Source organism: Alosa sapidissima, chromosome 6, assembly GCF_018492685.1.
Source record: "Alosa sapidissima isolate fAloSap1 chromosome 6, fAloSap1.pri, whole genome shotgun sequence".
NCBI lineage: Eukaryota > Metazoa > Chordata > Actinopteri > Clupeiformes > Clupeidae > Alosa > Alosa sapidissima.
The window spans coordinates 35,533,033-35,552,533 of record NC_055962.1 but is presented as its reverse complement, the minus strand read 5'-3'; the positions used below and the strand labels follow the sequence as shown (position 1 = coordinate 35,552,533).

General features: G+C 43.4%; 1 protein-coding gene and 1 non-coding gene across 5 annotated transcripts in view; both read right to left on the bottom strand.

Annotated features, from left to right (window-relative positions):
• Positions 1 to 323: 323 nt before the first annotated feature.
• LOC121712388 lies at positions 324 to 514 on the bottom strand. Its single transcript, XR_006032605.1, has one exon. It is a non-coding gene; the product is annotated as a U2 spliceosomal RNA (small nuclear RNA).
• Positions 515 to 2,048: 1,534 nt separating this feature from the next.
• cdk19 (cyclin-dependent kinase 19) overlaps positions 2,049 to 19,501 on the bottom strand; it is a 73,270-nt gene continuing 55,817 nt past the window's right edge. For 2 of the 4 annotated variants that reach the window (XM_042095366.1, XM_042095365.1), the window contains exons 12-13: positions 17,795 to 18,031; positions 2,981 to 8,713 (exon numbers count right to left, since the gene is read on the bottom strand). In XM_042095366.1, the coding sequence (XP_041951300.1) occupies positions 8,588 to 8,713; positions 17,795 to 18,031 (363 nt within the window). In that variant the 3' untranslated portion in view covers positions 2,981 to 8,587. Of the gene's footprint in view, positions 8,714 to 17,794; positions 18,032 to 19,501 lie in introns of all 4 variants that reach the window. The other 2 variants (XR_006032387.1, XR_006032386.1) reach the window with 2 other exon arrangements.

Here is a 19,501-nt window from a genome sequence, read left to right as displayed (position 1 = left end):
AGTAGATTATTGTATAGTATAGTAGTGTAGTATAGTATAGTAGTATATATACTCTTTTGATCCCTTGAGGGAAATTTGGTCTCTGCATTTATCCCAGTCCGTGAATTAGTGAAACACACTCAGCACACAGTGAACACACAGTGAGGTGAAGCACACACTAATCCCGGCGCAGTGAGCGGCCTGCACCAACAGCTCTGGGAGCAGTGAGGGGTTAGGTGCCTTGCTCAAGGGTACTTCAGCCGCTTTCTACTGGTCGGGGTTTGAACCGGCAACGCTCCGGTTATAAGTCCGAAGGGCTAACCAGTATGCCACGGCTGCCCCCAGGGATGTGCACCGTTCCCGGAGTCACTGCAATACCGGGTCGATGCGTGGAGCGGACGGAGCAAGCCCCTCTTCCGTCTCCCTGTTCCAAAAATCAGATTAATATATGGTCCTCGGGTAGAGGATGTATCAGATATTAAACTGATAAGAACATATACTACACTTGTTCTTAGCCAAAAGGCCGAGAAGCGATGAGTGTATAAACTTGGTTACAAATGTACACATTTTTCAGGATTTACCTATCTAACCTTTAGGTCTCTATTCATTGTGTGTGTGTTCAACTGTCGTGGTACTGCCAAATGGAGAGGATGGCTCATTCCAAGTCAAACTATTCCTGCCAATCCACATGTTGGTTCAGCAACACAGGAGAGATAGATAGATAAATAGATATCAACACAGAATGTGGTATATGCACAGGTAACACAGGTAATATATTGTTTTCTGTATTTTTATGTTTTTCTTAACCCTGTTTAAACTCTATACTTGCACATCTTTGACTATTTGACTTTGACCATAACCATCACAAGATAACATCAAAGGTTATTAGCGATGAAGAAGAGGCCTGTGTCGGGAGAAATACGACTTCCATGATCTGAAACATATGCATCTACACTGTTCATTCATGTATTCCTCACTGAGACCGACTGGGATGCACCTTTCTGAATACTTTGGTCTGTTTTGGATCGCTGTCGTCGTAATCTCTCTCTATCTCTCTCTTAAGCATTCATTCCATTTACATCTACATAGTTGCTGCAAACAAGCATTGCCAAAGGTGACTTACGTGCCGCTAGAGGGTTATATTTTATCAGTGAGCACTGGAGTTTCCAGTACCGTCATACCGGTCTGACGGGAATGTTGGGAAATTAACATTCTAAAGAATATCTGGGTTCATTGAATTCAACATAGAATTTTAGAACCTTCAATTGTTGCGGAACTTAGAATGTTCAAAAACCTACACCTTTAAGGATTAAAACGAAACCCAATGAACCTGGGTTGAGCAACAGGAGCTCTGTTGCCAAATCATCCTGGGTCATCCTCTTCTCTCTTGGACGTCCTGACTGAGCACCACAAGGTCTCTTTTGAGCTGGACCGTGTTTTGTTTGGGCACTGACCAGAGGGGTGATAGTGATCCTCTCTCTGGCCAGTGTTGCCCTGCTGACTGGACCAGGCATGTGTTCGTCGCAGAAGACCGTGAACCAAAGATTCTAGAACAGAGCTCTGTTCTAGAATCTTTGCCGTTAACCCACTAGGTGTTAAACATCCCGAGTCCAAGTTGAGACCAGTGCCTTCAGAGGACAAGCTCTGGACAAGCTGCCCTGCTGCATGTGCTGTGTGGACGCTTGCTGAAGACAGCAAGACTTGACCCCAATTTGTTATTCAAAGTATTCACTCCTCAGCATAGAATAACAAACTCTTTGTAGTCATTTGGTTTGCAGTGTGCATATTATGAAGCCAGATGTAACTGAATACAGTATGACTTGTGGTTAACACTACTATGTTTGAGCATTTCACTTTTGCCATATCAAAAGGCCAATCAAAGTGTATGTGTAGATGACAAATGAACATCTGGAGATGCAGTATGTTTTACACATACCAGCTGTGAACTCAGTACTCTCTCTCCAACTCATACAGAGGCACACGTATACCCCTTCTCCCTTGATCAGACACACTCGTACTTATTCACAAACACACACACACACCACGCACAGAGTAATGCAAACATTTTGATCTGAAGCAAAAGAGGTTTTTATTACAATAGAGGATATAAAATAAATAATGACGTTTTCCTCATTAACAGTCATTTGTACAGTGAAATTAGGACAACATAGCTAAAGCAGCCATACGAGTATAAATGTGTCTTTTTAAATTATTATTATTATCATCATCATCATTATTATTTCATATCGATTTCCTGTATTGAGCTATGGCCTCGGCTTATAAACAAAGCTATGGTGACGCAGTAATACATTTGGGCTATGTCGAGCGAGTGTGTGTGTGTGTGTGTGTTTGTGTGTGTGAGCATTATGTGCATCTTCAGACACTGAAACACAGAAAAGGCGGGTGAGTCAACAGCCACTCGGTTCTGCAAAGTCCCTTTGCAATGTACAGTACAAGACCACAAACAGGCAGAGGGGCACTTGAAGTCACACTAATAAAACATGGAGCAGAATAAGGAGCATTCCGGAGCACAACCTACATTCCGTTGTTCTGATTGGTCTGGAGCACAACCTACATTCCGTTGTTCTGATTGGTGTGGGGACTTTGCTTTGGACACACCTCAAAACTGATACAGTTTTTCATTGCGGGTGTGCTATGTTGCTTTTCAGGGCAATCAGTCACAAATTGAGCCAAACCATATTGCCAGTAGATGCCAAGGAATCTCACAATAACATCAATGTCATAAAAAGTACATGATTTTGGTTGTTATCCATGACTTTAGAAGACCAATCACATAATAGGATCTGACAAGATAAATACAAAATTCTCAGAATCAGAATGCCAGTAACAAAACAGGGGAAATAGCACCAATCGGATCCAGTAAGCCTGAGAGAACAGTGTATCCTGCTAAATGGCTTTGGACAATGTGAGGTTTCTGTTGATGCGGGGTGCATTTGCCCAACTGAGTGTCTGTGTGCATACCATTGGTGGTACATGTGGGTTGTAAGTGTTAACATTTTGGATTGAGTACAGACAAGCACATGCAACAATTTGCTAAAGGTGGGAAATGTGAAGAACAGGCCGAATGGTGTGGCTCACTATGATTCACATGTTTGTACTATTATCATGTTTCTTTATATATCTATACATTTATATAAAAACTCCTTAAAAGAGTATTGTCTGGCTTATAGCTGTCTTATAACTGCCATATCTTTAGTGTCTAGACAAGACATAAAAAAACATTAAATACTTTTCATTTTTACCACTAAATTCAGCAACAGTGCATTAAAAGACAATTATCATAGCAATACGTCTCAATGGAAAATTCTTAAAATGTGTTCTTATATACAGCATGTTAAAACTGTGTATCAAGGAGAGAGAGACAAATTTATTGGAAAAGAAAAAAAAAAATATATATATAATATGTTGTCTTGGACTTATTTCTACCCAGCAATAGAAGAAACTGGGATGTTTCACGTCAAAATGGATATCTAGCTGTTTGCTGCCACTGTCCATGAATTTAAGTTTAAAATCAAGTGCTCCTAAGGTACAAAAGAGTAAAAAGAATAATGACATGTATGACAAGGCATGAGAGAAAGAAAAACATAATAAAATCCTGAATGTCACGACACAAGATGGCAACTACGAGGTTTTTGAACACTCAGACTCAAAAAAGGCACTGTCCAAAAAATTGAAATGCTGTTGTCTTGAGTCCTAGAGAGAAAAAGAGAATGAGTGAGAGAGAAGACGGCTTGCATCCAGCTAAAGCTCATCTACTCAAATCTACACTACATGGAAGATAAGCTTTTGCAAAAGCTCAATTAGTTCTGCATACAAAGGCAATAAAATACATTAGAGATGGACAAAATCTAGACATACTCCGAAATCTGAAATAAACTCCTTTCACTTGGTTGCACCTGCACCGAGCCAGCTTGTACCAGCTGCACATTAGGACCTCCTGGATCAACACTGATCAACATAGATGAGATGGGGGAGACCCTTTAATCCCTGAGCTTTGAAGTTCAGTCTAAACCTGACAACTTGTTCTGATTGGCTACTCGGCCACAGCCTCACACTGATAAGGACGCGTTTTTTTTTTTTTTTTTTTTTTTTTTTTTTAAAGAACCTCAGAGCAGGACCACTAGGCCGGGACCAAGCGCCCGCCCCCACCCCCCGCCCTACTGGCTATTCAACACACACACGGAGCCGAGGGGGGGACACACCCCACCACTCGTCCAGTAAAGGCCACCCCATGGTGCCTCAGACGATGGGCTAAGCCAACCTCTTTCACGTGCAGGTGCAGACGGTTTCTTTTCATCATCCTGATGCTTAAAAAAAAAAAAAATCAGCATTCTGTAGTTTTTCATACTTTTAACTACTTTACTAGAAAGCAGCGAACGAGACGTTCACCTGGGAAGAATGCTAAAATGGACATGACTAGAGAGAGCTTACTGATGTATCAGTTGAAGCATACTGACGCTGAAGTATCAGTTTTAAGCATACTGTTAAGAGCTGACGAGCCAACAGGGAGACAGAGAATCCTCTACCCATAATACATCACACCACAGCAGAAGAAATCTTTAGAAGCCCAAACCTGGTAGATTTAGCTGCTACTACGTTAGAATTAGAATTGCGATACTTAGTGCACAGAGGTCACCTTCTGGTTAAGGCAGAGGAAATATCTAAACTTATTTAATAATATATACTGCATATCTCTCTATATATACTGTATGAGTAAACAATAAATACAATTGTATATTTAATATACATGCATTCTGCATTTTTTGTCTTTTTTATGTGATTTTTACAATATATCACATAGAATACAACTAGGCTTTTTTGAAACACAGGAACGTAGTATACTGTACAAAAAACAGCCGTATTACTCAATGATTTCAAATTACAATTACAATTCGGGAGCTCCCATTCATCTGAAAAACCACAGACGTTTCTAAGCCATTAGAAATGTGTGACGTGCAGCCTCTCAAAAAGACAAAAGGGTGCGACACCAGCGAAAGCTTTTCTCGTTTGTTTTGTTGTTTGTTGTCGTTTGTTTGTTTGTTTGCATAGATCCTGTATTGGAGTCACGTCTCCTCTGATGTTGGAGCATGGAGGGCCGCGTACAGAGTAACACTTTTTTGATCACCTCGCTTAGACTTGGAAAAACCTCGAGCACTACAGCTGATTCCCATGCTCTTCCAAACTCAAGAGCAGACGCATAAATACCTCAAATGTTCTGAAAAGCTGCTGGTTTTCTAGGCGTGCGTCCCAGAATTCGCCACTGGTTTTTGGAGGGCTTTTTCACGACACTTGGCCAATGCACCTGACTGCATTTTCTAAAAGATATAAATAACAAAAGTAACAAATAAAAAAAAAATCAATATTTTCTTTACAGTAAGTTGTCAGCTAGATACACCACGGACATTGTAACTTCACTGTTGAATATTTAAAATCTACAAGGAACAGTGCCTTTTGCTTACCTGGTGCCAGGCTTCCACCTCAACACATGTGCCATAAAGTAAAACACATGGGGGGGGGGGGGGGGGGGTCTGTGTGAGGCTGAGGGCAAACAGACAAATATCATTTGCTTTCGTGAGTAATCAGACTTCCAGACATGGAGGCGGGTGAAATCCGTCATTTCAACTGTACACAGCTGAGGAGCTGCCAAAGCAGCCTACTGGAGGTGAGATAGCGAAGAGTTAGACAGCGCTGACAGGAAGTCTGAGAGAAAATCTCCAGCACAGGCGTGACAAGTCAGACTAGCCTCAGAGTTGTGAGTTTTGTATTCCCCCCCCCCCAAACAGAAACAAAAACAAACCCTAACATTTAAAAACCTATTAACTTTTCCTGTCAATCATGAGCCACCAAAACCAGACATCACCAGAGTAGGACAGTGTTGATGAATATGGAGGCCATTTGGGGGGCCAAATTATTATAAAAAATAAGAAAATAACTGCACACCCTCTGCTAGGTCTCTTGATTGATGTACAACAGGAGAGGACAGTTGGTTCCATCACACGGCCACAAGAAGCAGACTGCTACCATCATGTTGAAAGGTGCAGACACAAAGTCCACTTGAGGCCGCTAGGGCCTTAAGGGCTCTCAATAGAAACACTAGGGCCTAACTCTCAATAGAAACACTCGGAGTGAGTCTGTGTTTCTAAAACCAACAAACCAAAAGATAAAACTTGACACTGGTTTCTGTGTCTTTTGTGTTGCAGTGCAGTCCCCTTCCAATGACCGTTCCCACAGGACACAGGAAACTGCAGGGAGCACGGACACAGGAAACTGCAGGGCTTCCCTCTGCCCACTGGAGTGTCCGTTCAGTGCTCCGTTAGTCAGGCAGGGCTTTGTCCAGGGGACACTGAGTGAGTGGAGGAGAGAGGCAAAAAGAAGGAGAGAGATTTAGAAATTAGATAGACAGAGAGAGAGAGAGAGAGAGAGAGAGAGAGAGAGAGAAAGAGCGAAGGAGGCAATAATGATCTTGGTGGTGAACCTCTGTGTCCTTCTGTTGTTCCTGGGCCTTGCTGGACATCAGGTCAGCAGTGCAATCCCTTTAACTGAGTCATACAAAAAACAAGACTGTTCTTCCTCAAGCAAAACCGAGATAACATTCACAAACAATAAAACAAAGAGTACGCTTCACAAAAGCATCAGGAGGTAACAGGCCGGGGAGCAGTGGGAACTGCTAGCTGCCCCGTGTGGGAGATGAACACATTCAGTGACCTCTGAACTTTGACCTTTGTCTAACCAGTTCCAAAGCCTATTTCCCCCCACCTCTATCCATCGACTGTAAATAAAACCTGACCGAACACCAACAAGGCAGAACAAGAAACAAAGCGGAGGCCAAGGTTCTTGTTCCAAAATTCAAACTTTCTTCATGGCGAGAGAGAGAGAGAGAGAGAGCACGTCTCCTTAACCCTCAGATTGACCATGCGGAGAGAGGAGAGAGAGAGAGTACTGTAGGAGAGCGAAAGAGAGAGAGAGAGAGAGAGAGAGAGAGAGAAAGAGAAAGAGAGAGAGAGAAAAAGAGGGAGAGAGGGTAGCGCGCTCTGTGCAGTGAGCTGGGAACGGCAGGGAGAAATGGGGGCTGCTCTCTTATGCGTGGAAGACACAAAAGGCAATGGAGGAGAGGCGCTGGACATCGTCCCCAAGGGACTGCATATTCTCAACCAACTGACACAACTCAAAACAAAATGGCGTGTGCATGAGAATGATGCGATATTTGGACATTTTTCTCGTTTTCTCTTCTTGTCTGGTTTTGTGTGGCAATTCCAACAGCAAAAAAAAGGGCTGTTTGTACAGTATTTGCATGTATTGCGATGAAGCTCTTCAAATGCAGATTCAGCGGCCTCTTTTCTTCTTTTCCAAAACGCAAGACGCCTCTCCTCTCCTGCTGCATTGTTCTAAGTGTCCAACAGATGAGCTCAAGGCCTGTTAGGATCGCTGCAGATTATGCACACCGTAAAGGGCTTTTTCAGATCAGTATCGTATTTACAAAAACAAACAAAGCAAAAACAAAACAAAAAGATTCAAATAACTATAGTAAACTTCAACAGAGCAAAACCAGGCAAAAAAAGTCTCTCATTTTTTTTTTTTTGTTTGTTTGTTTTTTCAACAAATAGACAAGGTGCTCTGTATAGTACACATATATGACAAGCTGCAGATCCATCCTGTGTAAGGATGTATTCTTTTGTTTAAACGTAAGTGCTGTGGTTCATAAGTCTCGTTTTTAATGTACGTGTTGTGTGTCAACAACTGTTTGTACACTGATGCCAAGTTGGTACCTGACTCACTCCTCTTTCTTCCTCGTCGGTGAACATTCTTAACTCTTCCTGCTTCCCCACTGGAGAAACACTTGTTGTTGTTGTGGTTCCTATGTTGAGTTGCCTTCATATTGCAGAACCCTCAGTGGGTCAGGGAAACGAGGACCCAAGCGGAGACAGCTACCGACCCATAAAGTGTGTGTGTGTGTGTGTGTGTGTGTGTGTGTGTATGTGTGTGTGTGTGTGTGTGTGTGTCTGAAGAATGCTAGAGCGAACCTGAACAGAGGAGTGTCAGCTAAAATACTGGAATGATTCGGGAAAGCGCACATGGAGGTGAGTGTGTGTGTGTGTGTGTGTGTGTGTGTTGGTGTGTGATGAGCTCAGCGGGTCAGCTGGGCTGGATCGACTGCAGGAGTGGGTGGGCAGACTGACCGCTGAAGGTAGCAGTAGAGTACTTCTGCTTTTTGGTTGCAAGAGCCTGGTACAGCACAACAAACACCAATAGGGGTGCTTCATTAGTACAAGAGTCTGTTGAGAATACAGGCCGATATGTCTCCAAAGACTACTTAAGCTACTTCATATGGTTACAAGGAAACTACTGAATTAGATTGGATTAGTGAAAGTATGTGTGTGTGTGTGTGAGAGAGAGTGTGTGTGTGTGTGTTGTGTAATAACAGTGATACACTGTTATAGTATGTAGTGGGAGTAGGAGTGACCATAAGAGGCTCTCAGAGACTGATGTGCAATGTGGGTCAAGCTGTGTGGCGTGTATCAGTGGTGCCTGAGAGGTCAGCTGGGGGTCAAGGGTCAAGCCTGGGTCAAGCCTGGGTCCGTCCACTGTCTCAGTAGCGATGAGACTGGTGAGAATACTGCGAGCTCTGCTGAGATGACGAGGAGTATCCCATGGTGCCTTGCGACTGGGTGGAACCTTGGACGTTGCTTTGGTAACCAAGGCGGGAGCTGGAGTGCTGAGAGTGGAAAGAGAAGATGTGTTATCACAGATGGATTCAACAAAGTACGCAACGCAGTCTGGACATTGTGATTAGAGACCAAACACTTCAGGGATCCAACGCTAGAAACTGTATAAACATAAAATCAGCATTCGAAACATAGAACTTCAAAACCGTGTAAACAAACATGAAGGCTTCGTTTTGTTTCGTTCGTTTTGTTTCGTTTTGAACACCTTCATGTTGACAACAAACAATAATCCCACAGAGATTAATGAGTGATGAAATTGGATGAAAGAACTGTGAATAAATGATTATTTTGCCAGTGGCTATATCGAGAAATCAGCAGCACAAATACTGCAGGATCTGCATTAACACAACTGGTTTTGTGAGTGGTTAGGATTGTGACATCCCATAATAGCTATGATGATGTATGACTTATCTGGTCACATGCCAGTGCCGGGGGTCATTCCTAAGTCTGGTAAAGCACACAGAGCTAGTACAGGCCCAGGATACCTCATAATGGGCAGGGCTGAGGGGCCTGGGGGGGTGTGCAGTGCACACAGCATCCACTAGAGGGCGATGTTGCACTGCTATGAGCTGTAGGGAATGTGGCGGCAGCTATAATGGGCAAGAATCAGGAAGTGCTCTCTGGTAAGCGTTATAAGATAAACAAAACGGAACATGTCCAACATATTTTCACACAGCACAGGCATACACATACACACACACAAACAACACACACACACACACACGCAATGAAATGGATGACACAGAACTAACAAAAAGAAAAGGCCACTATATCTAATACACAGACTACTTGGAAGAGTCGTCCGCACAACTGGTCAAGCAACGAACGAGTGACCGAGTGACTGCATGACAGAGAGCCAGAACAGGGGAGGGCAGAATGAGCCCGCTACAACTCCTGAGCGGGGGAGGGTACGGAGAGCCTTCGCTGGGCTGAGTCAGCCACGCCGGGGGGAGGGAGAGGGCTACAGTGCAGGAGTCTGGTCGATCGATGACCGGTGAAAGTAGGACGCCGCATGGGACGGGACGGGACGGGACGGTCCACTGGCCCCTGCACACGCTGGTCAGCTCTGTGCAGCTAGGCTGCTAGGCTGCGGTTTATACTTAGGCTCAGGCCTGACTTCAGCAGCTCTCACAGCTGCTAATCACACGGCCACCTCAGCCAACGCTAAATATAGACACACACACACACAACACACACACACACACACACACACACACACACACACACACACACACATTCCATCAGGCTCGACCTTCCACCTGTTTACCCTCCATCCCTCTGACCAGCTTCCCCTTTCCACTGTCCATCTCTCACTGCACTGACCTGCCTTTTTTGTCGTTTTCAAAATCACCATCTCATTCACACACACACACACACACACAGACACACACACACAGAGACACTAAAACACACACACACACACACCCACACACACAGAGACACAGAGACACACACACACACACACACACACACACAGACACACACACACAGAAACACAAAAAAACACACTCACACACACACAAACACACACACACAAACACAGAGACACAGACACACAGACACACACACACACACACAGAGACACAAAAACACACACACACACACACCCACACACAGAGACACACACACACACACACACACTTCCTGATCCCTAGTGATCTCGTAGTCATATTTTGTGCTGATGGAGAGCTATAGATAGCTTTTAGACAGAAGCTGGCAGGCCCCACATGGAGGGTTGTGTGGCATGGGCTGAGGGCCCAACACTGTTGCCTGTCACTCTTATCCGTAAGAAGCCTGGACGGACAAGAGTCCTGCTTCAACACACACACACACACACACACAAACACACACACACACACATTTTATGGGTCAGTAGCTGTCTCCACTTGGGCCCACACACACACACAAATACACAACATATACACACACACACGCCTCATTAGACATATTCCCTGATCTGCGTGCAAAGGGACAAAGTCCACATCCCTCTGAATTGGGCCTCAGAGAGCGCTGTTGTATTCAGTAAACACACGCCTACTGCAAATCACTGGAGATCCTCCCCACTAAGCCCATAAGTAGAGAAACGTGAGATGGAGGCTGTTTTCGGACAAAGCATCACGACGTGTCAGATTTCATACAGTACCCTTTTGTTCACTAGTTTGGTGACAGTCCCCATCCCGTGTTCAACACACTAAACACCGTTCCCTTCTCCTCTGTGTACGCTGCCATTTACCTGTTGCTAGGGGAGACCACAAATACCATCGACTCAGAAAATGTACCCCCCACCCCCAGCACCACCAACTGCTTGAAAGAATGCGGTTCAGTGAGTGTGTATTAAGATGCTCCTGTGTTCGTGACAGGCCGCAGAAAAAGCTGCTTCCTGTGGTTTGACAGTTTTTAGAGTCCACAGAATGAAAGCACTGTAGTGCTGATAAACGGCTAAAACCAAGACCATTAACCCTTTAACTGGCACACCATGATAAAAGTGATGACTTTTTTTTTGTTTTATCTTGCTCTATTAGGCTGTAGTATGAAAAATCTGTGATTTATTTTTTCAAAGGACCCTCCCATTCAATTTCTATGAACATCTACCAAACGGTTGAGGCGCCAATTTATGGTAAAAGACTTTGACATGAGATTATTGTGTTTTACTGAAAGAAAATAGATTCCCCCCCAAAAAAGTGGTATTTACTTGTAGCCTTGGTCCCAGAGTTTAAGAAAATAATGTTAACAAGAAATAAACTCATTCCCACTGTACCTGGTAGATACTTAAGTAAATTTCTTATTGAAAAGAATGGGATTTTATGGATTTAGATGAAAGAAGTGTACACATAATACATTTTGGTCTGTGCCATTTAGGAAAAACTGGTTCAACCATATAAACCATATATTTTCTGAAAGCTTATACCCTCAGGATGTGATCTAACATGACATAAAACACGTCACATCCTCCTCATTAGTATGCTGCCCATGCATAACACATTGTGTATTGGTAAATTGGAAAAACAGGGATGCAAACAGAGGTATGGTCAAAAAGGAGTGAGATTATCGAAGCTCACGCCCCCACAGGAAATATCATATAATGACATTTTGCCACCACCTCTGCAGGGGCGGAGTCAGAGGGGTGGCTCCGGGTGGCACAGGCCACCCTTGAGATTCGATTGGCCACCCCCAAATCTTAGTCTACAATTGGCCATTAACATGGTCTAAGGCAGGACCTTTCTTGAGGCCTACAGGCTACTGCTTGTGCTAACACGCAAAGATATCTATTTACCTATTGCATCTGCCAGTGCCTATTTATCTAATCACACACTTAAGTCGCCGACATTTGATAGGTCATTAAGTATTAACTGTAGGCTAGGCCTATACTTTTGTAAAAGTGTTTAATGGTAATAATGTCCTAATGTAATGTTAAGAAAACTTTTCATTTATGGTTCATCAAGCTTAGGCCTACTCACTAAACACTCGTCGCATCTAGGCTACAGGTAGCGATATTCTGATGACATGTTAACAGGAAGACCCTCCAGCGCACTGTTAACACAGCTAAGAGGATCATTGGAGCACCACTCCCCTCCCTGCAGGACATTTACACCACCCGCCTCACCCGCAAAGCACTAATGATTGTCAAGGATACAACCCACCCTGCACACGAACTGTTCAGCCTCCTGCCCTCTGGACAGCGGTACAGGAGCCTCCGCTCCCGCACCACCAGACTGGCAAGTAGCTTCATCCACCAAGCAATCAGGATGCTGAACACTCTACCCACTCTCCCATCACTGACAGCCCCCCCCACCCACCAGCCAACCAGGAACCTAGGAAACTAGGATCCTGTCTACCAAACCACCCCCGCCCCCCCCCCCCCAGTTACTTCATGTAACTGTTAAGACTATAGAAATATACAACACAACTACCTCTATTTTTTTTTTTTATATATGTCCTATATTTCTATTTTGATACATACATGTTCTATATTTCAGTCTTGCACTTTAATTTAATGTTTATTGTCTATGGCTATGTCCATAGTATGTCTATGTCTGTATTTAAAGCATGTCTATGTCTGCATGGGAAAGTAAGAAACGAAATTTCAATTCTTTGTATGACCAGTGCATGTAAAGAAATTGACAATAAAAGCCGACTTGACTTGACTTGACTTGACATGTATGACCATTCAACCAGTCAAGCATTTGTTGTAAAATATTGAAATTATTGGAAGTTTACATAGCTTAGGCTAAACTGTATGCTTATTTCGTCCCCAATACCTGTTTTATTCGTCCCAATCAGGAGGGATAAATGAAACATTGTGCACGTTCCACTTTTGCTTATAATAATTAAATAATTCCTGAACGCAGGGCTGGACTGGCCATCTGGCATACTTTTTCCTATTTTTTTATTGGCCGAGCCAGTCTTTCTAAAGTTCATTTTCCATAGTAGCGCGTGACAACAAAATCATATGCCTGCGTTCTGTTCCCAGAGCTTTCTCTGTCTTTGATCTGCAGCGTTTCTCAAATTATAAGCCTCCTCGACAAGTAGATAGCTGGTCTACGGAGCCATGAATTTAAATTACGCCCCACTTCTGTCTGTTAATTTGCGGCACAATTGAATGATATTATAGAACCGTGGACCGAAAGGTTTCCCCGATCAGGAAATACTCCTTAATTTGCAACTTTTTGTAGGCCTAACAGAGGTAGCCTAAATATCGTGCCTATGGCGATGTCCGCTTAAAAGAAGAAAAAAAAACAAACATTTATTTCACTTGTCTCGCTGGATTGAACGCAGAATGTGGGCTGTTGCGCAAATAGATGAATGAGGGAGGGAGATTCCGTTAACAAAAACCTAAAGTTTTGCTAACATTTTCTCCATTATTATCGTAAAATATGTCTCCATGCAGGGCAGGGCTGGTTCTAACCTAGGCTAGGCTACTTTATTTGGGTGGGCTGGTAGAAATTTTGGGTGGGCAACATAGCAAAGCTGTCAAATTGGATCAAAACTAACATAAACACAAAACAATAAGTACTACCTAGCTTGAGTTACTGCAGCCAACAGCCAGGGATAGGCATGTCTGATGTATTTAAAATACAAATTTGTATTTTATTTAGTTGGAAAAAAATGGCATCGTATTTTGTATCAAAATACTTTATAGGTTTGTAGTTTAAAAATACTGCCAAATACTTTTGGTAAAACCAATAACCTACTTTTGGTGATGTGATTATAAAAGTGAAAAACAATGAATGCAGCACTGGTGCTGACTTGTAATTTGCCCACAGTTGTTGTGATCAGAATATTGAGATTCAGGCAGATAAGTAACATGTAGGTTGCTCACACACTCATCCCAACCTCAAGTTTCTTGAGAACATTAGTCATCCAATTCGCACACACATGGAACCGGTTATGTGGTTGCCCTGCAACAAGTTACCCCACGTGAAAATGTAATTAATAATTTGCCCACACTTGTTGTGATCATAATATTGAGATTTAGGAAGATGAAATTGCTCACATACACAATACACTCCTTCATACCACCCTCAAGTTTCTTGAGAACTTAAACAAATAGACAAAAAAGCAGGTCAAATTATTTTAACAGCTACAAAAATAGATGCACATAGATATAAGTTATTGTGGGGGGAAAATGTATTGGATGAGTATATTTGTATATCTTCATTTAATAGAATAGAATAAAATGGATTATATTTTAATGTCCCCATGATGGAATTTGTTTTAGCACAGCATAGCCCAGGGACAGACAACTTAGATAATTAACTTTAATATGTTTGTATTATTTTATTCAAATACAAAGACATTTTATGTGAGAGTAAGGTATTTGTGTTTTTTTTTCCTTTCAATTTATGAGTATGGTGTTTGTGTCTGGTTTCCCTAATGTATTTGTGCTAATTTCACATCTTGAGCCTGTTTCTGTGTATCTGGTTGTTTTGCCTCATGCCACCCTTGAATTAATCAGTGCCTCACCAGTGCCACCCTTGTTAAAAATGTCTAGAATCGCCACTGCACCTCTGCCATCCAAGGCTCACCCTATTCACACAAAAATGTTCTTTATATGAAAATACACTGTCCCAGTTCCTTCCCTTATTCTGTCTGCTGGGGCCTGACTTTGGCTGGTAGCTGGCTTGTCTTGACAGAGGAGCTGGGCCACACTGGGTAGATATGATGGTAGCCACTCTCTCTGTGTGTATAGCACTCTGGCAGTGATTCAACAGAGCATGCACTCCCTTGTTAGCATAATTAATCTCTTTCATGCAGAAAGTACATTTGGCATGTCCCTTTTTTTCAATTTTTTTGAAAAAGTCTGACATTTTGAATTTGTGTTTGGCTGTCTTGACCTCAATCTTCAACCTGTAACCAAGACCAGTTCCAATTTGTTTTACAACCCTCATCCACTTTCTTAACTGTTAGTGCCTCACTCTCATCAAATTCTCTCATTCTGTAAATGAAAAGTTGCATATATTAGCCATAGTGTTACCCTAGACCTGACAGTATCATAACAGAGTGCAAAATAGTTCACTTCACTTTGCCCCCTTTCTCAATGCGCCCCAAAATAACGTTATTCTGCACGAAAATGTACAGTTAAAATGTATCAACAGTAGTGCGGTCTGTCTGTTAGGATAAGCCCACACATCAGTTTCTCGCCCTTATGTGGTAGGTGTCATTGAAAATAAGTCAGTTCGTCACTTGTCACTTCGGGTTGCATTTACGAAAAAGCCTAGACCAGCGGCTCATTAGGCTACTAGACGTCAACAAGCGGCTAGCCTAAACAAGTACGTTACCATTAGGCTACACGTTGGAAAGGGGGTAGAATTGGATATAACGTTAGGCTGCTACTAAAATATTACAGGACAAAATACTGCTAGTCTGTCCGGAACTGAACTAAACTGACTGACGCAACAAACAAGGTAAAAAAAAAATCCAACTGTATTTTTGCTAGTCATGTAGTATAAAAGCAATATAGCACGAGTGAGAGTGGGGTTGGTCATGGATATTCCCACGGGTGTTGTTCGGCCGTAGCCACGAGGCTGGAGGCCGAGTAGCGCAGGCAACAGCCGTGGGAATATCCATGACCAGTCCCACGATCACGAGTGCTATATTGCTTTTATACAACAATTCTACAACAAACTAAATAATCTGAAAACACCCCATTATTGTTTAAAAATGTTAATTTCGACATCGTTCTTACGCATCAAAACATAGTTCCCTTTTCAATAGACAGCGTCTTGGTTGCTAGGTAACCAACATTCCAGATCCCTCGTTACGGTCTTTGTGGTTTAAATGTCTTCATGAAAGAAATGTTAAAAGTCGGGCTGAAATCACATTCATATCTAGGTTTGCTGCATGCATGTTACAAGGACACTGGGCCATGTCATGTAAGGGACATGGTACTGCAAAAAGACGGAAACATAGTCTACATTGCAGAACCACTCAACTTTATTAATTTATGGTGAATAAATGTTACACTACTGTGCACAGCCTGACGTGACGATGCTAGCACGTTAGCAGCGGTTAGCTAATTATGCTAACGTTAGTTATCTACAAGTCTCCTCCAAGTGACAATTATATTATACACAATGCTGGCAATGCTGAGAGCATCCTCGTTTATCTTACTTACATTGAGTTGACTGTGTGGCTTAATCCACAGATGTGGTGAAGCACTGTTTCGTTATGGTTTGCTAAGGAGTAACCCATTGCTTGAAATAGTGGAGAGCTGGGATGAGAACATTGTGTCAAATCTTCGCATTGTATCGCGGAGTGATTTATTATTAGCTGTGCAAAGTCTGAGTTGAAATGTCCAGGGATATTCCAACTCATGGAACGTCTCTCGGCCAATCAGAAACAAATAAATAGTTCCATAGAACCCAATTGTTGTATAACTAGCACTAACCTGGCATAGTTATTGTAAAGACTGTAATGACACATTAGGACAACCTAAACATTACACAATGCAAATGGTAGAAATTATGTGATTAGAAGACATCAAATATGGTTAACCTTACCTTTCTTGCAAAAAAGACCAGGTGCGACACAAAATTACTGGATCCCGGACTGATAGATGTAACGTTAAATCCTTGCAGTGAGTGCAGTGAAGTGCAGCCTTGTAGCAGTAGGATAATGGTGCGCAGCAAATGGGATTTTTACGTGCGCAGCTTTTTGATTTAGTGTTGTCTTACACTTCCTATGTTTCATGGACTGTAATGGTAGGCTATGAGTTTATGTAGTCATTTTAATACAGAATTAACTTTGATGAAATTATAATCACACTTCAACCCCCCCCAAAGAAAAACTCGTCGGATCTGCACGATTCACACAAGTGCCCTAACCAGCCGTGAAAAAGGCGGCATCCGCCAAAAGGCGCGCTGTTTGCATCCCTGATTAAGTGTATGGCTGATACATTTTGGGCTGTACCATGAAGGGAAAACTAATTAAACCACCTAAACCATATATTGTCTGAAAGCATATACCCTCAAGATGTGAACTAACATGGGTTTTGACATTTGTCACCCTCCTCATCACATGACAGCCCAAAAAGGTATTAGCCATACCAGAGGTGGGACAAAGTCACTGTTTGGCAAGTCACAAGTAAGTCTCAAGTCTTAACGCTGAAGTCCAAGTCAAGTCCCAAGTAAAGACAGAGATGTCCCAAGCAAATCCAAGTCAAGTCTTACCAAGGCCAAGTCGAGTCCAAGTTTTTTTTCGAGTCCTAAACCAGTCACTGTCGTATTATGCAAGCGCATATGTCATCAATCATGCTTTCTATATATCATTCTTATCAATCTATCACACTTTACATATTGAAGAGTTTTAAAACACTTATAATCACAAGCCCAAAGACAAACAAAGTATCCTTTGTTCTCTTACTGAGGAAAAGTAAGAGTGTATACAGGATTTTTGATTAGCCTACACCTCCCAATAGTGACAAAAGAATTCCAACATTTTCCTATTTTACATGCTGTGATTTGTATAGTTACAGTACAATGTGTACAAATAACAATGTCAAGTGAGACACAGCCCTTTTGACGATCGACACTATCTCCGCAACAGCGACAGACACTCCCTGAGCGTCTCACCTGGTATTCCGACTGCAGGACTCCAGTGCCTGAGGTGGCCCCTGAGGGCCCGATACGAGGTTTCTTGTTGGGCGGCCCCTGGTCCTGGCCGCCGCCAGCATTGGCGCCCGCCGCCCCCCCCGTCGTGCCATTGGTCTGCGCCGAGCTCTGCTGGGAGGGGGCCTGCGGCGCAGTCGCCTGCTGTTGCGTCTGCCCTTGCGCCTGCGTCGTCGTCTGCTGGTGCTGTTGCGTCTGGTTCTGCAAATCGAGGGAAGAGGTTACCAGGTTACCAATACCCATAAATACAAACAAACACAAAAAAAGACTTTGGCTAAACTTGCCAGTCTCACATTTCACACTTAGTGATATTCTAGTAGCAACCTATTCTATACACAAGAACACTGTGGATAGAGAGAAGGCTTACACCTTGATAAGTTATACTGCAGGTACAGCTGTTTTGGAAAGTACAACTGAAGAGCAGGAAAATCACACCGCTTAGTCAATGGATCAAATATTTAATTGATGAGCTGGTGTTCCTCCAGACTCTGTTGAAGGTCTGACCGACCGAAACGTCACCTCATCAATAAATTGGTTGATCCGTTGATGAAGCAGTGTTGCATTTCTATTTTTTCTTGCCCTTAAGATACACAACAACAACATTAACAACAACAACATGACCCTTGTGCACAGTCTCATAAACAGTTTCCTAAAAGGTTATGAGAGATGTTGACCACATATTAATCATGCACCACATGACCGTCCCACTGCGAGACAAATGCCTCCTGCTGCATAACTCCACGTGGAGGCCCCCCCATAACTGGCCCCCCCCTCCATGTGTAACCTTGCTCTCTCCGGGGCAGTGTGACATTGTGAGGGAGGCCCGCGGTGCGGCCCTGGGGTCCGAGCACCTCACGAGGCTGGGCCACAAGGAGAAGCAGAGCGGAGTCTCCATCCTTGCCCGCCCTGCCCGCAAGCTTGCCTGGCATTGGGCCGTGAATGTGACTGCGTTGCAATGTCGGCTGCTATCAGGTGTTGCCTACTTGACAGCAGCTGCTAGTGCCATCAGAGGTTTGGGATTCATGGAAGCTGCTGGTGAAAGATACCCATTCTGTCGCGGTTAGTGAGTGCGTGGGCACGCACACACACATACATACATACATACATACACACACATATAGAGAGACATGAGTACACATATATTTGGTTACTTGCACACAAATCTTTTTCCTCACACACACACACACACACATTCACACACACACACATACACACACACACACACACACACACATTCAAACACACACACACACTCATTCACTCACTCACTAACTCACTCACTCACTCACTCACTCACACTCACAAACACACACACACACTCCCAAACTCACACTCAGAGGCTCCTCTCTGCCTCCTGACACCTCTGCTCTGCCCCAGACGCCTGCTACAGGGTAGCTACAGGCTAATCTGTCTCTCTCATTTATAGTGCCTATTCCCTGAGTGAGTGGCTGAGCCCGACTGTCAGTCAGTGAACACTGGAGCCATCCTCTTTCTCTGAAGCTCTGACCCAGGCTGCCGTCTCTAGGCTCAGGCCACGTCTCGCTGTCTCTTCTCTGTAACTCCACGCACAGCACATTCTCTCGTCCTCGGCCCCTCGTCTACCGTTTCAGATTCACAACAGTAAGAGAGGCTCAGCTGCCGTGACGGCAGGAGTCTCCCTCATCATCCACG